This window comes from Euphorbia lathyris, chromosome 4 (genome assembly GCF_963576675.1).
Source record: "Euphorbia lathyris chromosome 4, ddEupLath1.1, whole genome shotgun sequence".
Lineage (NCBI taxonomy): Eukaryota > Viridiplantae > Streptophyta > Magnoliopsida > Malpighiales > Euphorbiaceae > Euphorbia > Euphorbia lathyris.
The window spans coordinates 55,010,331-55,027,203 of NC_088913.1; the positions used below are offsets into that span (position 1 = coordinate 55,010,331).

The 16,873-nt window shown below is 34.2% G+C and overlaps 1 protein-coding gene across 3 annotated transcripts in view; it reads left to right on the top strand.

Annotated features, from left to right (window-relative positions):
* Window positions 1–400: 400 nt before the first annotated feature.
* Window positions 401–16,873, top strand: part of LOC136226413 (ubiquitin C-terminal hydrolase 12-like) — a 34,685-nt gene continuing 18,212 nt past the window's right edge. For 2 of the 3 annotated variants that reach the window (XM_066014879.1, XM_066014880.1), the window contains exons 1-16: window positions 401–558; window positions 843–909; window positions 1,439–1,586; window positions 1,680–1,837; window positions 5,540–5,805; window positions 5,880–6,098; window positions 6,184–6,292; window positions 6,374–6,489; window positions 6,812–6,910; window positions 9,319–9,428; window positions 10,571–10,645; window positions 11,384–11,462; window positions 11,546–11,692; window positions 11,779–11,859; window positions 12,021–12,140; window positions 15,297–15,419. In XM_066014879.1, coding sequence (XP_065870951.1) covers window positions 529–558; window positions 843–909; window positions 1,439–1,586; window positions 1,680–1,837; window positions 5,540–5,805; window positions 5,880–6,098; window positions 6,184–6,292; window positions 6,374–6,489; window positions 6,812–6,910; window positions 9,319–9,428; window positions 10,571–10,645; window positions 11,384–11,462; window positions 11,546–11,692; window positions 11,779–11,859; window positions 12,021–12,140; window positions 15,297–15,419 — 1,947 coding nt within the window. In that variant the 5' untranslated portion in view covers window positions 401–528. The remainder of the gene's footprint in view (window positions 559–842; window positions 910–1,438; window positions 1,587–1,679; window positions 1,838–5,539; window positions 5,806–5,879; window positions 6,099–6,183; window positions 6,293–6,373; window positions 6,490–6,811; window positions 6,911–9,318; window positions 9,429–10,570; window positions 10,646–11,383; window positions 11,463–11,545; window positions 11,693–11,778; window positions 11,860–12,020; window positions 12,141–15,296; window positions 15,420–16,873) is intronic. The other variant, XM_066014881.1, reaches the window with a different exon arrangement.

Consider the following 16,873-nt stretch of genomic DNA (forward strand, 5'->3'; position numbering starts at 1 on the left):
TTCTATATCTCTAACCTTCAAAATAGTAGTTAATAAGAGTAATGTAAACTGTGTAATAGTTTACTCTCATTTACATTTCATAACTCCCAAACAAACAAACAAAGTTAACCTTCATTTCTATAATTTTTCTTTTCGTTGAATTAACTTCTTTAACCTCCATTAACCTCTAACTCCCGAACAAACAAAAGCAAAGGTACCAATTTCATAAAAACTAGACCCAAAAATTAATTAAGCCAAAAAGTTACACACTCCCGAAACGGCATTACACGATCCAAAATGGCTGCAACGACAGCAAAGATAGTTAAAACGACAAACAGTAATTTAGTTTCCCACATATCTGTTAGTCATTTCTAACATTTTACTAAAATACCAAAACTAGCCCCTCTCTCGAACAAAACCCCCTTCCTTTTTCTTCACCCTTCGGCTTACGTTGCAGAGCTCTTCTATCTCTCTTTCTCTCCCTCCTTCAAGTTTTTACTTTGCAGCTTTCTCCGATTTATCGATCAGACAGCCCAACTGTCATCATTCATGACTCTGATGACTCCTCCGCCATTAGATGTAATCACCATTAACTCTTGCTCTTGTCTCTCTGATCACACTTGCTCTCGCTGACCACCTCTCATATCTCTTTCTCTCTCTCTATTGTCTACTTCAATTGAATTGAATTCAATTTCGTTTGACATGTTGAGCTTCTACTATTCGATGTTTATTTAATTTAACCTCATTAACTCTTCAGTTCTGGACTTATATGATTAGCTCTTAGGGTTTCGATCAGCGGATCCGAAGTCTCGCATTGACTGTCTTTCCTTTTTTGTTTTATTTTTTGAATTTCAAAATTTCAGCAGCAAGAAGAAGATGAGATGCTGGTCCCACACACTGACTTTGCAGATGGCCCTCAGCCTATGGAAGGTACATTCTGTACTACCGGTGGCATTATTGTTTGACGGTGGTAAATAATGAAATCATGAATCTGTGATTATAATTGTGTTTTTGTTTTTTGTTTTTCAATTGCACGCTTTCTATTAATTTTAAACAATTAGTTCTTTAAATGCTTTAATTTGACATTTTTCCTTTAGCACTGCTAGCAGTTGTTAAAATTAGTTTTATATGTGGGTTTCTAGCTTGCTATTTGTATTGCTCTGCTAGTTATACTTGAGCTGGGTGTTCTTAGATAGTGGATGTCTCATTGAGCCGAGTCCTTTTTAGGAGAGTAGAATTATATTTATGGTAACAATTTTATTTTCCAGTCTCTTCTATGACTAGGCAACTATTTGAAAGTATCCAAATTTGAAGTTTTAGTTACTTTCAGTTCCTTTATAGCTTTGTCTATGTAAAATAGAATTGTATTGTTTTCTTGTTTATATGCTGTCTCATTGCATTCACACTCAAGTCTCAACATGTTTATTTGGTTTCTGATTCTGTGGTTTATTGTTTTTAGTAGCACCTGCAGAAAATGCAACTGCAGTTGACGCCCAGTCAGTGGATGATCCACCATCAGCAAGGTTCACATGGACGATCGATAATTTTTCAAGGCTTAATACTAAGAAGCTCTACTCTGATGTTTTTGTTGTCGGAGGATTCAAATGGTACTTTAATCTTTAACATTGCTGTTTTCTATACATCTGTTATTGTTTAGTTCAGTTGGACTTTTTTCTGAATTTTTAAATTTGGGTTGGCAGGCGGATACTGATATTCCCGAAGGGGAATAACGTGGATCACTTGTCGATGTATCTAGATGTTGCAGATTCATCAAATCTGCCTTATGGGTGGAGCAGATATGCTCAGTTTAGTTTGTCTATTGTCAATCAAATTCATCAAAAATACTCTATTCGGAAAGGTATTTTCTTACAACTGCAGCATGAAATGACCTATATTATTATCTGATTGTCAGAGTCCCTGTGTTAAACTTGCTGAATATTTACACTGATAAGTGATCTTGTGTGGTTTGGACATGTAAAATATATGTTCTTATTTTTTCTTTTTTCAGCCTTCTCTTTGTATTTTTTTTTTCATTGAGCTTATTGTCTCTATCATCTTAGTTTGTGCATAACATGTAATTTTTTTATGTTTGTCTTTTCACATGAAAGTCAATTGTGCTTTTTTTTTATTTTGGCTTTTGAAAGTGAATTTTAGTTTTTCTTCAATAGGTCTTGATGTAGTTCTGGATTGACAGATGTTTTAAGTTTGTGAGGGTCATGATTAGCTGAAGCATAAGATAATGTTTTGGATTTTCCTTCATCTGGTGTTGCACAAGTTATCATATTGACTGATTTTAGTTGAAGACCATTAGTGGTTTTAAACATATTTTGTTCATAAATAGCCGAGTTAACTCAAGTGTTATGTTATTTTCCTTCTTCTTCAAGGATATGATCCTCTTCATCCTCATAGTCATTTACAGAGTCAGTTTCCCCATGTATATCAACGTCTCTTCAAAGTCTTATTTTGTTGTTGTTGTTGTTTATTTTGGACACTAGATGTGTCTAATCCAATGGTGGAGATCAAAACCCTAAAAAATCATGAACCCCCAATATAGCGCTGACCAGGGGCACAGAGGTGTGCCTTGGCAGCAACACACGCCTTTGAAGGTGCTAAGGAGTTTGTCCTAGTGCGTTGTGCGCCTGGAGCCTTAGGCGTGCCTTTAGCAACTATACAACAACAACAACAACAACAAAGCCTTAGTCCCGAAATGATTCGGGGTCGGCTAACATGAACCATCATATAAAACCGTGAAAATCAAGTCGTGTCAGCGACACAGATTCGCTCCCTCCACTCCGTCCTATCCACTACCATATTTTCCTCAATTCCCAATAAACTCATATCACTCTCGATCACCCTCCTCCAAGTTTGCTTAGGTCTTCCCCTACCCCTCACCACTACATCCCTTTGCCACTCTTCGGTTCTCCTAACCGGCGCATCAAGCCCTCTACGTCTCACATGGCCAAACCACCTTAGTCGGTTTTCTCTCATTTTATTCTCAATAGATGTGACCCCTACTTTTGTCCTAATTATTTCATTACGCACCCGGTCCTTTCTCGTGTGACCACACATCCATCTCAACATACGCATCTCCGCCACCGACATCTTATGGATGTGGCAGTGTTTCACTGCCCAACACTCCGTACCATATAACAATGCTGGTCTAATTGCCGTCCGGTAGAATTTTCCCTTCAATCTATTAGGCATCCCGGGATCACAAAGGCAACTATGTGGATAGTTATTATAGTGATTGGTTTTTGTTGATGACGGTGATTATAATCAAGTTTCCTATAAAACTAGCTGAGTAAGCTCAAGGATTATATTAATTGGATTATTAGCATCTGTTTTGGTATATCACATGACTTTTGAACTCCACAATGCCTCCTTTTTTTTTTTTTTTTTTTGCTAAGAACTACACGAGTTTGAGTATTGAATTGTTTCATGAAGTGGAAGCATGGGGATACTAAGTTCATAAAATAAATAAAAGCTCAACTTATTCCATACTTGGTGAAATTTGGCATGTTAGAACCTTTTCTTTTTTGTGCGCGAGACAAACATGGGTCAATCTGGCCACCAGTGGCTAAATGATGGGCCATTTTTTTGTTTGACTTTATGGACCAATTTGGCCCCATGCTCCCACGTCCTTGGCGATTTGTTTGATATTTAATTGTTATGCATATTTTGTATGCCAGTCTTGTCTGCTCATTTCCTTAAACTGCTGTAGATATTCCCAGCGTTTTGAATTGTTATATTTATAATGGCTTCTCTTTACCTATTCGGTCATTTATGCAGAGTTTTCACACACAAACCAAGTTGAGATCCAAATTATTGATCATTAGCAATATGAATAGTTGAAGTTAATTTTTTTGAACATGCGAATAACCATGGGCTAGGAAGCAAACCATCACAATCACACAAATTGTAGGTGATCTCAGCATTGGGGGATTGGTCGTTTTTCTTGATAAATTTACACTTATCATCATGCTCATATAGGATCTCAGAGTAATCTCTTTGGTTAATTTTTGTTTCATTATTGTTAGGCACTTGATCTATATATCATTGAACTTGCAATCCAAAATGTTTTTTGCATTTTGGTTACTGTTCCCCATGCGTAGTGGCTCCTTGAATTGATCATTTTTAAGACTAGGAATGTTTATATTCATGCTTTCTTCTATGTACCAAGTTGGTGCATGTCAAGTCATTTAATGTAGTTTTACAACGAAACCAACTTTTTCCTAATTGCTTGCTGGTAAATGGTGGTTGGACACTAATAGTTGAATATTTGGTTGTTACCTAGTTTGGTGATTTCTTTGTCTATCCACATTAGCCAACTTGCAACTCCATATTTATTATTTTGGATTTTACAATTCTACTTTGACTTTATTTTTGGTAAAATACAGTTAACACTCTTTCAACATAATGATTATTGGATGAGTCATTTATCATAATGTGATCGTACATTTATTTGGGGATATTTGTAGAAAGATTCACTCTTTTAACTATATTTGCTACTTCAATTAATCTATGAGGAAACGTTTGCAAGCCTACTATTTAGGAACGGTGGAAGTGAAATTCCATGGTTATAATGAGTAATTGAGATGGTATTAGGTACTCAATTTAGGAGCATGTTTGATTGTTTATATGGTGCGAGATATATATTTACCCGTAAGGTATGCAATATGGATATATTTCTGATAGTCATACAAGTAGCGGATAAAATAAAAAATGTAATGTCATCTTATGAAAATCGTAAGTGTTATATGTTTAGTGTTTGAATTTAATAATTGTTCGTATTTTTTAAAGCATTTAATTAATTTTAGTTCTTTGCGCTTCTATTGTAGATATTAATAATAACCAAAGCTAAATATAAAAATAAAATATATATAAGTTTGTGCTGGTTTGGTTTATGAAAAACATAAGTGTTGTATGTTAGGGGTATGAATTTTAATAATTATTGGCATTTTTTAAAGTATTTAATTAAGTTCTTTGCGCTTCTAGTATAGATATTAATAATAACGAAAGCTAAATATAAAAATAAAATATATATAAGTTTGTGCTGGTTTGGTTTATGAAATACAAGTATGACGAAACTGTTGTTAGAAACTACCCAAAAATTTTAGCAAACCATTAAACTAGGATTATTTTGGTTAGGTTTATCAGTTCCATATTTTGATGTACAACCTGTTGTAGATGCATGAGTTCGGAACTAATAGGGAAAGGAGATAATCTAGATTACAAATATAAAGCCCAAGTACAAGCAAAAGATGTCTTTTGAGCTGTTACTTTTTGCAGAAAGGTCTAAACTGAAACTGTTTTGGTGCATTTTTTAATAAGGAATTCATGATATGTATCATGTGTATACCCTAAGGCATGTAAACTATTAGTGAATTTAGGTTATTCTTGTAGCAATTAGAACAAACAGAGATGTATCTTCTGATGACACATGTTGCAAAGCAGGACATTACTTATTGTTTTTTCAGAAAGGCATATAAATATATTGCACATATGCAATGAAGTCTGTTAGTTTGTAAAAGTAATGATTATGTTCTGTTGTCTTATGCAGACACACAGCACCAATTCAATGCACGTGAGAGTGATTGGGGCTTCACTTCTTTCATGCCTCTTGGGGAACTGTACGACCCTAATAGAGGTTATCTTGTTAATGACACATGCGTAGTTGAAGCTGATGTTGCTGTACGTAGGGTCATTGATTACTGGTCTCATGATTCCAAGAAGGAGACTGGGTATGTTGGACTTAAGAACCAAGGAGCTACCTGCTACATGAACTCTCTGCTTCAGACACTGTACCATATTCCTTATTTCAGAAAGGTCAGTGTGTTTAACTTCATAACTTGACCTATTGAAATTAATCACAAGCCATTGTTTGGAAATGCTACTTGCAGGCTGTGTATCATATGCCAACAACTGAGAATGACATGCCATCTGGGAGCATTCCTCTTGCTTTGCAAAGTTTGTTTTATAAGCTTCAATACAGTGACACTAGTGTGGCAACGAAAGAGTTGACGAAGTCTTTTGGCTGGGATACATATGATTCCTTCATGCAGCATGATGTGCAAGAGCTCAATAGAGTTCTTTGTGAAAAGCTTGAGGATAAAATGAAGGTATAGAGATTCATTGGTTGCATGTTTCTACTATTCATTGCTAAAGTGTATAGAGGATCATTGAAATCTTATTTCACTGGCTCAGGGAACAGTTGTGGAAGGAACCATACAACAGTTGTTTGAAGGGCACCATATGAATTATATTGAATGCATCAATGTGGATTATAAGTCAACAAGAAAGGAATCATTTTATGGTACACATTTGGGTTACACTGAGTAAGTAAATTACCAAGATTCATCTTGTGGGCCTCACGAGATTTTATATATAATTGTAGATCTTCAGCTTGATGTCAAAGGCTGCAGAGATGTTTATGCTTCTTTTGACAAATATGTGGAGGTGGAACGTCTAGAGGGTGATAATAAATATCATGCTGAACAACATGGGTTGCAGGTAAGGTTCTCTCATGGTTTGACTAAAGTACTTGTTTTGATTATTATTATTATTATTATTATTTTAACATTTTAACTTGCTTATAGAAGCACCCCAAGCTTGAAGCTTTGTTTCCAAAATTTATTTTTGATTAAGTTGATTTATTTGCAATTGAGAAATAATTGCTATAGACTATAGTCCATTGTTTTTAAACATCTCTCTCTGGCTTTGCTTTCTTTACCTCTATTTAATAGTGTATTTGGGAAGTACAAATCTAGTTTTACTTATACTTTTGAGAAATGTTACCAAAAGAGTTTCTGTAATATGTATTTGACATTTCCAGGATGCTAGGAAGGGTGTTTTATTTATCGACTTCCCCCCTGTTCTTCAGCTTCAGTTGAAGCGATTTGAGTATGATTTTATGCGGGATACTATGGTGAAGGTTAGTTGTTGACAACAAGCTGTTTAGTTTCCAGTTATATGTACATTTCTTGTGGCCAACTGGATTACCATAAAAGGGTAGCTTCACTTTCTAGTAGTTTGCCACCAAATGGTGGGGTTTAAACTTGAGGTATCTTGAATTACAGTTGCTAGTGTTACAAGATTGAATTGATTTATCCTCTTACTGATTGAAATCTAGTGGGTGGATCTAGATTCAAGAACCAGGGCTGAATTTTCTAATTCAGGAGAGAAGAGAGTTAATTAAAGTGATTTTCTTGATTGCTTGCTCAATAAAGTTCTGGAAACATGGTTTAAAGATAGTGTTTTCTGTTCATCATTCATCTGTCATGCTTCCACTTTTCTTTTTTATTTTGTTCGTCTTCTGTTTCTCCTTTTCTTTTCCTTTTCCTTTCTTTGTGAAAATATTTCTTTTAGGCAAGAAGTTATACTGCAATACCCTTCTAGCCTTCTAGGTATTTCTATACCTGGTTTAAATATGATGAAATTTGAAGGGATATACCCTTTAATATTTAATTCCACTTCTCTTACTGAGACTTATATTATGTATTGTACCATTGTCACCAGTGTAATCTTTGTATTGTATCAATAGAAAATTCTTGTAGTTTAATGCTAGCTATACATTATTATATGCACCATCCCTTGCTTTAGATGCATATATATTTTTAATTGGTTTTTAGGGTTTGAACTTAAATTTGACGGTTCTCTTTTGTCCTTTTATCGTGATTCACAAATGAGGGTTTTAATTTCCATTTGATAACTAATAGAGTTTCCAAACTATTTCTGCTATAATAGCCTATTTGAGACTCCTGTTTGTTCATATGGTGGCTGCTTATCAATACCTCAACTCTTATTTTCTTTTTAATTTTATTTTGGGGAAGTCTAGGTAAACAATCATTTTATATTTTCAAATAGGAAAAGTTAGAGCAATTTTGTTCATATCTTCTCCCTGTTGTACTGTGATCTGCTGCTTGCTCATACCTGTATATGAACTCATCTTGATGATTGATATAAATGAAGATTTTGTGCTTTCTATCATATGTCACAAATTGATGAGTTAATTATTAACCGAGATAGTTACTACAAATTGAGATTAAGTTTCACTTGAGTAATAAATTAACAAACTATTGAAACTGCATAAACTAACTTAACCATAGATCATATTGGCTGAATTACTCTTATTAGTGATGCAAGGTGTGTGCATATAACGATTTTTCTTATGAAAATCTTTCTTTTTTCCTAATTAGCTGCATTTTATATTCAGGCACATACAATGAAGAGTGAAATTAATCTTGTTAATTTCTGAAAAGTGATGATGAAACAATTAATAATATTCAAGGGCTCATAAATAACACAAATTAACTTTTTCCTTGAGGACATTGATTTGTAATGTATACAAATTGATTTTCCTGAAAGTTAGGCTTTCTTTAGTTTTGAAAATAACAATCACTTTCCATTTTCATTTTCCAAGTTTCTTTTCCTTCTTCTAATTTTCTTAGTTTTCCATTTTCCAAATAGAAAAGCTGAGAACATGTTAATTGTTTTATGGAAAATAAATTATATTGGTTTTTAAAATTGATTATTCATTTTTATGCTAAGGCAGTGCTGTAAAAAAGTTTTTTCAAATTAAAAACATGTAAATGATCAATATAAAAATTCAGTGAACTAAAAAAAAAGAACATAGTTGATTTTATATAAAACATAATAAAGAATATTGCTCAATTTGTTTAAATTAACTTCATATTTATTCGACTGGATTTCATATAAATATTATATATAATACATAAGTGAAATAATGTTTTAAATAAATATATGTAGCATTTCACAAATACAATCTTTTGATTTTAGTTCTACTATAATAATATTATAACAAAATTTTGGAAAATATGATAAACAACAAAAAAAACATTTAAAAAATAAAAGTCATGCTGCTTGGATTTGATCCCAGCAACATCAGGGGATGTAAGTGGAAAACACGGCATATACCTTATATTCCACTTACACTTCTATTAAAGAAAATATTGGATAACATCGTTAAGAGTTTTCCCACAATTAAGTATAAATCAAAAGAATAGGGAAAATGGTTTTTCAATGTTCCATTTGGAAATTTAACTAAACAATAGTTTCTATTTTTCAGTTTTCTAGAAAGTAGAAATGTTTTTCCTCAGCTAAACAGGCCCCTTAAGGTTTTACTACATTTCCTTTCTAGGAATAGACACTGTCTTTGTAATAACTTTCATCTTCTATTGTTGTATTGGTTTCTTCACTTGTAACTTCTTGACCTAGATACATTGTCTTTAGTCAAACTTGTGTTTTCATGGTCATGGTCTACTCCATTTCTTTGGAATTTTAGCAACTTTACTGCTTAATCTATTTCACTAATCCCTGCAGATAAATGATCGCTATGAGTTCCCATTGCAACTTGATCTTGATAGAGAAGATGGTAAATATTTATCACCTGACGCAGACAGGAGCGTCCGCAACCTGTACACTCTTCATAGGTAAATTTTTTATATTAACAAAGAGTGTGGGAATAACCATTAGATCTAAAAGCAGATAATTATTTTCCTGTAAAACTGATAAGTGATTAACTGGAAAGTGAATGGAATGAAGGAACATGCTACAAGATCGTCTAATGCATTTGATTAAAACTGATATGGCTCTTGGGTTCATTAATGGGAGTAAGAGAATCAGTAATAAGCTGCAGAACTCTTTAAACCAAAGAGAGAGATCATGATGAGAAAAAGATATAATTTTAAGACTAACATGTTGTAGGACTAGGATCTAGTTACGGGAAGGGTATGCATTTTTGGTTTGGTTGACTAAAATGCAAGGGCTTGTCAGAGAGAACCCTTATATCTCTTGAAGTTAAGGGCTCGTTTAGAGAAAACCCTTCTATCTCTTGAAAATAATTTGTTGGAAAACACTTGCTTGATTTTTTGTTTCATTTATTTCGGACTAAATAACAGTACAAACAGCAGTTACTTCTTTCCAAGAGCAGCTTCTCTGGATAAGCAGAAATAACTGCAACATAACTGCCTTCAATAGGCTGTCTACAGCAAACCAACGCAAGCACACTAACAAGCAGAATTAATGCAACTGTCCTACTGCGGTTGGCACATAACTTAATTTTGTTGAGAATATGTGAGGATGGAGGTGCAGCAGTAGCCATGCATACAAGTTAACTGATCTACATTCTGAAATTTGGAAAATAATGTTGACATTATTTATTTATATATTAGTTCTCTTGCTAGAGGATCCAGAATCTGATTTGGCCTAATGTGCCATTATAGTTCTATTCTTGGGGAATGCCTTTTTTCTGCACTTGGCAACTAATTACCGTTTTTTTACTACCTCATTTATAACTTTTTGTTGTCTGTATAATTATATTATTCTGCGACTACCTTATTGTGCCGATTGCTTAAATTTCCAGTTGATTGATGTTCATATCATTTGTTTATTGGGGCTGTGTCTATGTAATGGGTCTCTATTATTTTGTGCTGACTTGTTGCAACTGGCAGTCAGATTTCTGAAAAGAATATCATATGCCATATTATTATGTCATTTGCATATGTTAGCTAATGAATATGAAACTATTGACATCCATATTGAGATATAATTATCTGTTGTTCTTTGTTGTCAGTGTCTTAGTTCATAGTGGTGGCGTGCATGGTGGACACTACTATGCATATATCCGGCCAACTCTTTCGGATCAATGGTATGTGTTATGTTTCAGCCATCGACTGTCTCATCTCTTTCTTGATTTATGTTTTTTTATATTATTGGGAATTTTATGTTAGGCCTTGTTTGATAACAACTTTCAGCACTTAAAATTGATATATTAAATGCTTATTGGTTTTAAGCTTGTTTCATAATACAACTTAAATATTTCAGTTAAGTAAAAAAATCACTTATGCTGTCAAGTCAAAATATTTAACTTAAAATTTTAAGTTGAACATTATCAATTAATATTTTTAAATTCAGTACTTATTTTTTGTATTCATCAAACAATTACGTCATTTAGTACTTTCAACATTTATAATATTCAACACTTAAAATTTACTTATATTTTCAGCACTTACTTTTAATTTCTATCAAACATCACGTTACACTATTTGTGATTCAACTCGATAAGGTAAGTCTTAAGTCAAGCTATTTGCCAAATTCTGCTGTAAAAATGGGGTTGTCTTGTAACAGTACTAGCTTCTCCTTTCATATATCTTCTTTTGGACAACTTTTTCTGGAAGTCATTTGGCGAACTTGCTTATGTTACTTGTTTCTTGCTTTTTCTCTTCTAGTTTTTGTTGATTGATAGAATTAGATATTTATGAAACTAGATTGGTTGCTTGGGCTTTACCAACCTGCAATTATTTCTTGCTTTTTCTGAAGGAGACCCTTTATTTTACAAATTACAATGTGTCAAATAGCTTCTCTCCTCCTTATTTGTGGCATGTAGGTTTAAATTTGATGATGAGCGGGTGACAAAAGAGGATATGAAAAGGGCACTGGAGGAACAGTATGGTGGTGAGGAAGAGGTACAATGTCTATCATTATTTGTTTGTTTTCATTTGATTTCCTACTTTTATTGAGCGCTCATGTTCTTAATTTTATGAAGCAGTTACCACAAGCAAATCCTGGTTTCAACAACTCTCCTTTTAAGTTCACAAAATACTCAAATGCCTATATGCTTGTATACATACGTGAAAGTGACAAGGAAAAGATAATTTGTAATGTGGATGAAAAAGACATTGCAGAACATCTTAGGGTAAGATGATATTGTTTACCAATGCTGATCTTTTTTATATTTCGTTGTTTCACAATTACTCTGAATTTAAAATTTTCTTTTTTCAGGTAAGGTTGAAAAAAGAACAGGAGGAAAAGGAACAAAAGAGAAAGGAAAAAGCTGAGGCCCACTTGTATACAATCATAAAGGTAACTAACTACTTTGAAATCTTTTTCAGTTCTCTCACATTATTCTTCAAAATAAGGTACTACAAAAAAACCATCCACTTTATGTCCACATGTACCTATCCATCACATGCATTTTGTACAAGCAGCAAATCAGCCAATGATTAGTTATTCTCTGGATTTAGGTTGCTCGAAGTGAGGACCTACTCGAACAGATTGGAAAGGATATATATTTTGATCTTGTGGATCATGACAAAGTTCGTAGTTTCCGCATCCAAAAACAGATGTCCTTCAATCTATTTAAGGTACCTGCTGCTTTCTTTTTTCTTTTTCTTGTCCAGTCTCTTTTTCTCTTTGGTGTACAATTTAATGATGCCTCCCTTTTTTTTATGGGTTCTCACTGGTTTGGTTCCCCAAAGATTTTCAAACCAACGTTTTTGCCTTAAATTTATCTAGCGAAAGGGATGATTCTCATTCCAAAAGTTTATGAAGAAGAATTGTCAACATTTGCTAGAATCTATTGGCTTTAATTGATGTGCAGTACATACTGTGCGGGCTGGAAATATCCTGCAATGTAATCCTTATCCAGTGTGTAACTAGTGGTTTTCATTGCTTTCTCGCATTATTTACAACTACATTCAAGTAGTTGTCTCAAAGAAAATGTGCTTTTTATCTTAACTTTTGTGATTTATGAGTATGGAATGGACCATAGTTGTCAAAGGCGAAAGGCGAGACGAGGCGATAAGGGCAAACTATCGCCTCGAGGCAAGGCGACCGCCTCTCGTTTAACTTCTAAAGTTGTAAAACAAAATAAAACTTCTAGTCTAATACTAAGATCCTAATTCCTAATAACATATCAAACAAACATCATCATCAATCCAAATACTCATCATCAAGCTCAATGTAATCGTCAAGGTTTTCAACTTCTTCACCCACTTCCACTAATACTCATGTCCAAAAGCCTGCAAAATTTGGAAAATCAGACACTTGTAAGCTACTGTTTCATACACTTTCATATGTTTTCACAAGCTTTCAAACAGTTTCAAACACTTCCATAACACAAATCACAAAATTTGGGCAGCATAATACTTACATAAGTCATAATAAAGAGTAGAAATTTGGGAGAATGAAGATGAAGAAAAGAAAAATAGAAGCGAGGAGATTATAGAAAGAAAAATAGAACAAATGAGAACAGAGAAGAGTATAGAAAGAAAACTGAAAAAAAAAGGAGAAGAAAACTGAAAAAAAAAGGAGAAGAGACAGTACCTGTCTCTTGATCGGTGCTGTTGGGTGGAGGAGAGGAAGTGTCTGTCGATCGGTGCTGTTGGGTGGACGTGGAGGAGAGGAAGTTTATGTTGAAAGCTTCGGTCAAACGCTGCAGGAGAGGAAGTATCTGTTTATGTCAATTGGCAGAAGAGGCAGTTTCTGTAACTTACTGCCTAAGTGCAGAAGGCGACCGCCTCTCGCCTGTGGCGGCCAGGCGGTCGCCTTCTAGTGCAGAAGGCGGGGAAAGGAACGCCTGGGTCGCCTCTCGCCTCAGGCGACCCACGCTACCGCCTTTCACAACTATGGTATGGACTGCTTACATTAAGCTTTAGCATGATGTTAACAATCTCTTGTTTGTTGATGTAGCAGAAGGGTTTACACAATAAGATATCAATGATAAACTTGTAATTTTTTCTAGTTTGGAACCCTGTTTTTATACTTGGACCTATCACACACTTAAACTTGCCGATTGGCACCATAAACTTGTCAATTTTAGGCTTATGGCACCCTTATTTGTTGATTTGGACACTTCAAAGTTGATCACGCATGCAATGTGAATTTAATTTGAAGTTGCCAAATCGGCAAATAAGGATCTCGGAGGCCCAAAATTGGCAAGTTCAGGATGGCAAACGGCAAAATATTACAAATTTAGGTGTGCGATAGGTCCAAGTATAAGTACAGGGTGCCAAATGGAAAAACGTTACATGTTTAGGTGTAATTATGTATCAACCCAGATAATTACATTATGAATTATAGCTTTTCCAAATAACAAAATCAATTTTACAAAAGTAAAATGACTAATTACTCCATTGAAGTGGTCAATTATCATTAATGAAATTTTAATTAGTTCGTGAGTTTCTACCTACCCCTCCGTGTACCACAAAGTTATTAGAATATTGTTTACCATATCCAGTCCATTGTACATGTTGGAGCAAAAGAATTAAGAAATCGGAAATTTTCTCTCCCTACTCTTCTCTTCCAAGCACTCTTTACTTCATCTCTTTTTTATATCTACAATTATTTACTATAGCAATTCTGATAGCGTTAACTTCGAAGCTGGTGAACTTTCATCTGATTCTTCCTAAGTAAGCTCAGCCGCTAGAAGATCACAGACGAAAGCCCCGAGTACAACTCTTCTTCAAGATTCTGATCATTCTCTGCCCAAGGAGAAAAATTTTGGTCGCACTACAGTCATCCTCTGGTTTTTGTTCCAGCCTTTCGTGAACCATTTCTTCGCTAATCCGTTTCAAAGCCCATTAAGGACGATTATTCTCAACTGATAATCCTACTTTCTATTTTTATTATAAATCTGGACTAAAACAACTCGGGTGCTAGGGGAGGCGATCGCCTCTAGCACCTCGCCCGCCTTCTAGTGCAGGAGGCACTAGAAGGATCGCCTCGGTCACCTTAAATTTGGTTTAGAACTAGTAATCTGTTAAGCTAGTATGTTTTATTTTACTTTAGAACTAGTAAAACATATATGATACAATCATTTATGAATTTTGATGTTTTTGAGTTAATTTTTAGTTTTTGAATTTTCTAATTTTTTTGTCGCCTCGCGTGCGTGAGGCAGGCGCTTCGCCTCGAGGCGGTAAGAAGCCTTATCGCCTTTCGCCCTCCAAAACTATGGGTATACCAACTAGTTGGGATTAAAGTCCGTTCTTGTTGTATGTTAATAAAATTACTAATATATTTTTATTTATTTATTGAGTTTGGACAGTCAGACTGTTACTTGATAATGAAACTAATTTATTTTTAATGTTGCTGAACTTGTTTATGAATGCTAACTTCGCACTTATGCAATTAGACATTATTGTCTAGTAAATAATTTAGAGAATGAATACTCTATTTCTTGTTAATGGCTGCAAAACAAACCAAAGAAAAAAGAAAGAAAAAGAAAGAGGGTCCAACTAAAATAATCGGTCAAGTTTTATTTTCATAACGTGATGTTGATGATTAACTCATTGAATATTTAATGAATTGGTTAATTGACCATGAAGACTTTTACTCCGAATGATATAAAGATTGTAAGTGAAAATTATCTGCACAAAATGATTCTTAAAAACTTAGTCTGCAGGTGCAGGTTTCTAACATTTCTTATTAATTATTCACTAAAATGTTTTAATTATCAACTTTGCTGCCTCCTTTTTGGGTTTTTGTTGCCTGTGATATTCTAATTATCAAGCTCTTTGTAGGAAGAAGTTACTAAAGAATTTGGCATACCCGTGCAATTTCAACGCTTTTGGTTGTGGGCAAAACGCCAAAACCATACGTATCGCCCAAATCGGCCACTGACTCCGCAAGAAGAAGCACAATCTGTGAGTATATGTTCCTTTCCCTCATAGTTATTAAAGGCGCAAGGGGGGTCCTGGAGCCTTGGCGCACACAAAAAAAATATCATAAATTCATAATACTAGTCACAAATAATCACAAATAGTCAAATAACAACAATAAAACCATAAAATGCATGAGTTAAGTTCTAGTTAACTACTAAGGCATGAGTTAACTGTTGCGATATGTGAAGTAAAAATTGTCGATCTTTGTCTATCCATGTTTTTCTTTTATTTTCTGAACTTAAAAAACCCTAAAATACCCTCAAAACCCTAAGTAACCTCAACCCTAAAATACCCTAAGGTAGCTGAGGCGCGCGCCTGACTGACCGCGCCCGCCTTTGGGCTCCAGAGGCGCTAAGGCTGGAGCCTTAGGCGCGCCTTTAATAACTATGCTTTCCCTGTTACTATGCTAGTTTATGAGACATGTTATCTTATCTGTAGTGATGTAAAAGCATTCAATTAGATACGTTTTTGTGTCCTGGGCTTGCCTCTTCTTCAATTCCTTTTTGTTTTTTTTTGTTTTTAATTTTCTTCACTAATTTAAAACTTGAATTCATGTTGCCCCATTTTCAGGTGCCCTAGTTTGCTATTGGGTACTTTACTAAAGTACTAGATGTCTCTTGGTTGAGATGATAAATATATCTAACTTTAAAGCTATGATTAAACAGCCTATACTTTTTTTTTTTATTGAAATTAGTGTATATGATAACACAACACAACTATAATAGTTAACCTAATGACCAATATCTGAAATGTGAATGATGTTAAAAGTTAGAGAGACTAGAAAAATAGAAGTTTGTGCTACTTACATATTGTTACTCACAATACTGAAATTTGCATGAACTTCTGAATAACACGGGTTTCATTTTTGCATTGGAACGATAACCAGAATTGTAGAATTGGTAGTGAGGTACATTTTTTTTTTGTTTTTATTTTTATTTTTATAACATGATGGTACAACTTATGAGCTGGACTCTGTGTAGGCTTCAACTTTATATTTCCTTTAGTTCTTCTCAGTTCTTCTTTGGTTCTTTCCTGAGTAGATAGATTATTAAGATTAGAGTTATTTTTATCAGAACATTAACGTACCAGTCAATATTATATGTAATGTTGTTTATTTTGGTTAACTGATATTGGCACCATATAGTAATTTGTCTTTTCTCCTTTTTGTTTTCTACCTTCATGTATTATTGATTTTCTTCAACTTATCCTCCTATAACAACCTTGCAAATTTGCAATTTAACCCCAAAACCGGAATGCCGATTGAAAAAAAACTCCATTTCCATTTTTTCCGCGACTTCAACAATCAAACTGGTAATAAAACTTAAGCCCTTGTCACAAGAAAGCCAGAGGTCAATCAATATGCAAACTACATTTCCTTTTTCCCCTTGTTTGGAAACTTCCATTTTGAAAAATATTGATGGCTTTCAGTTCAATTA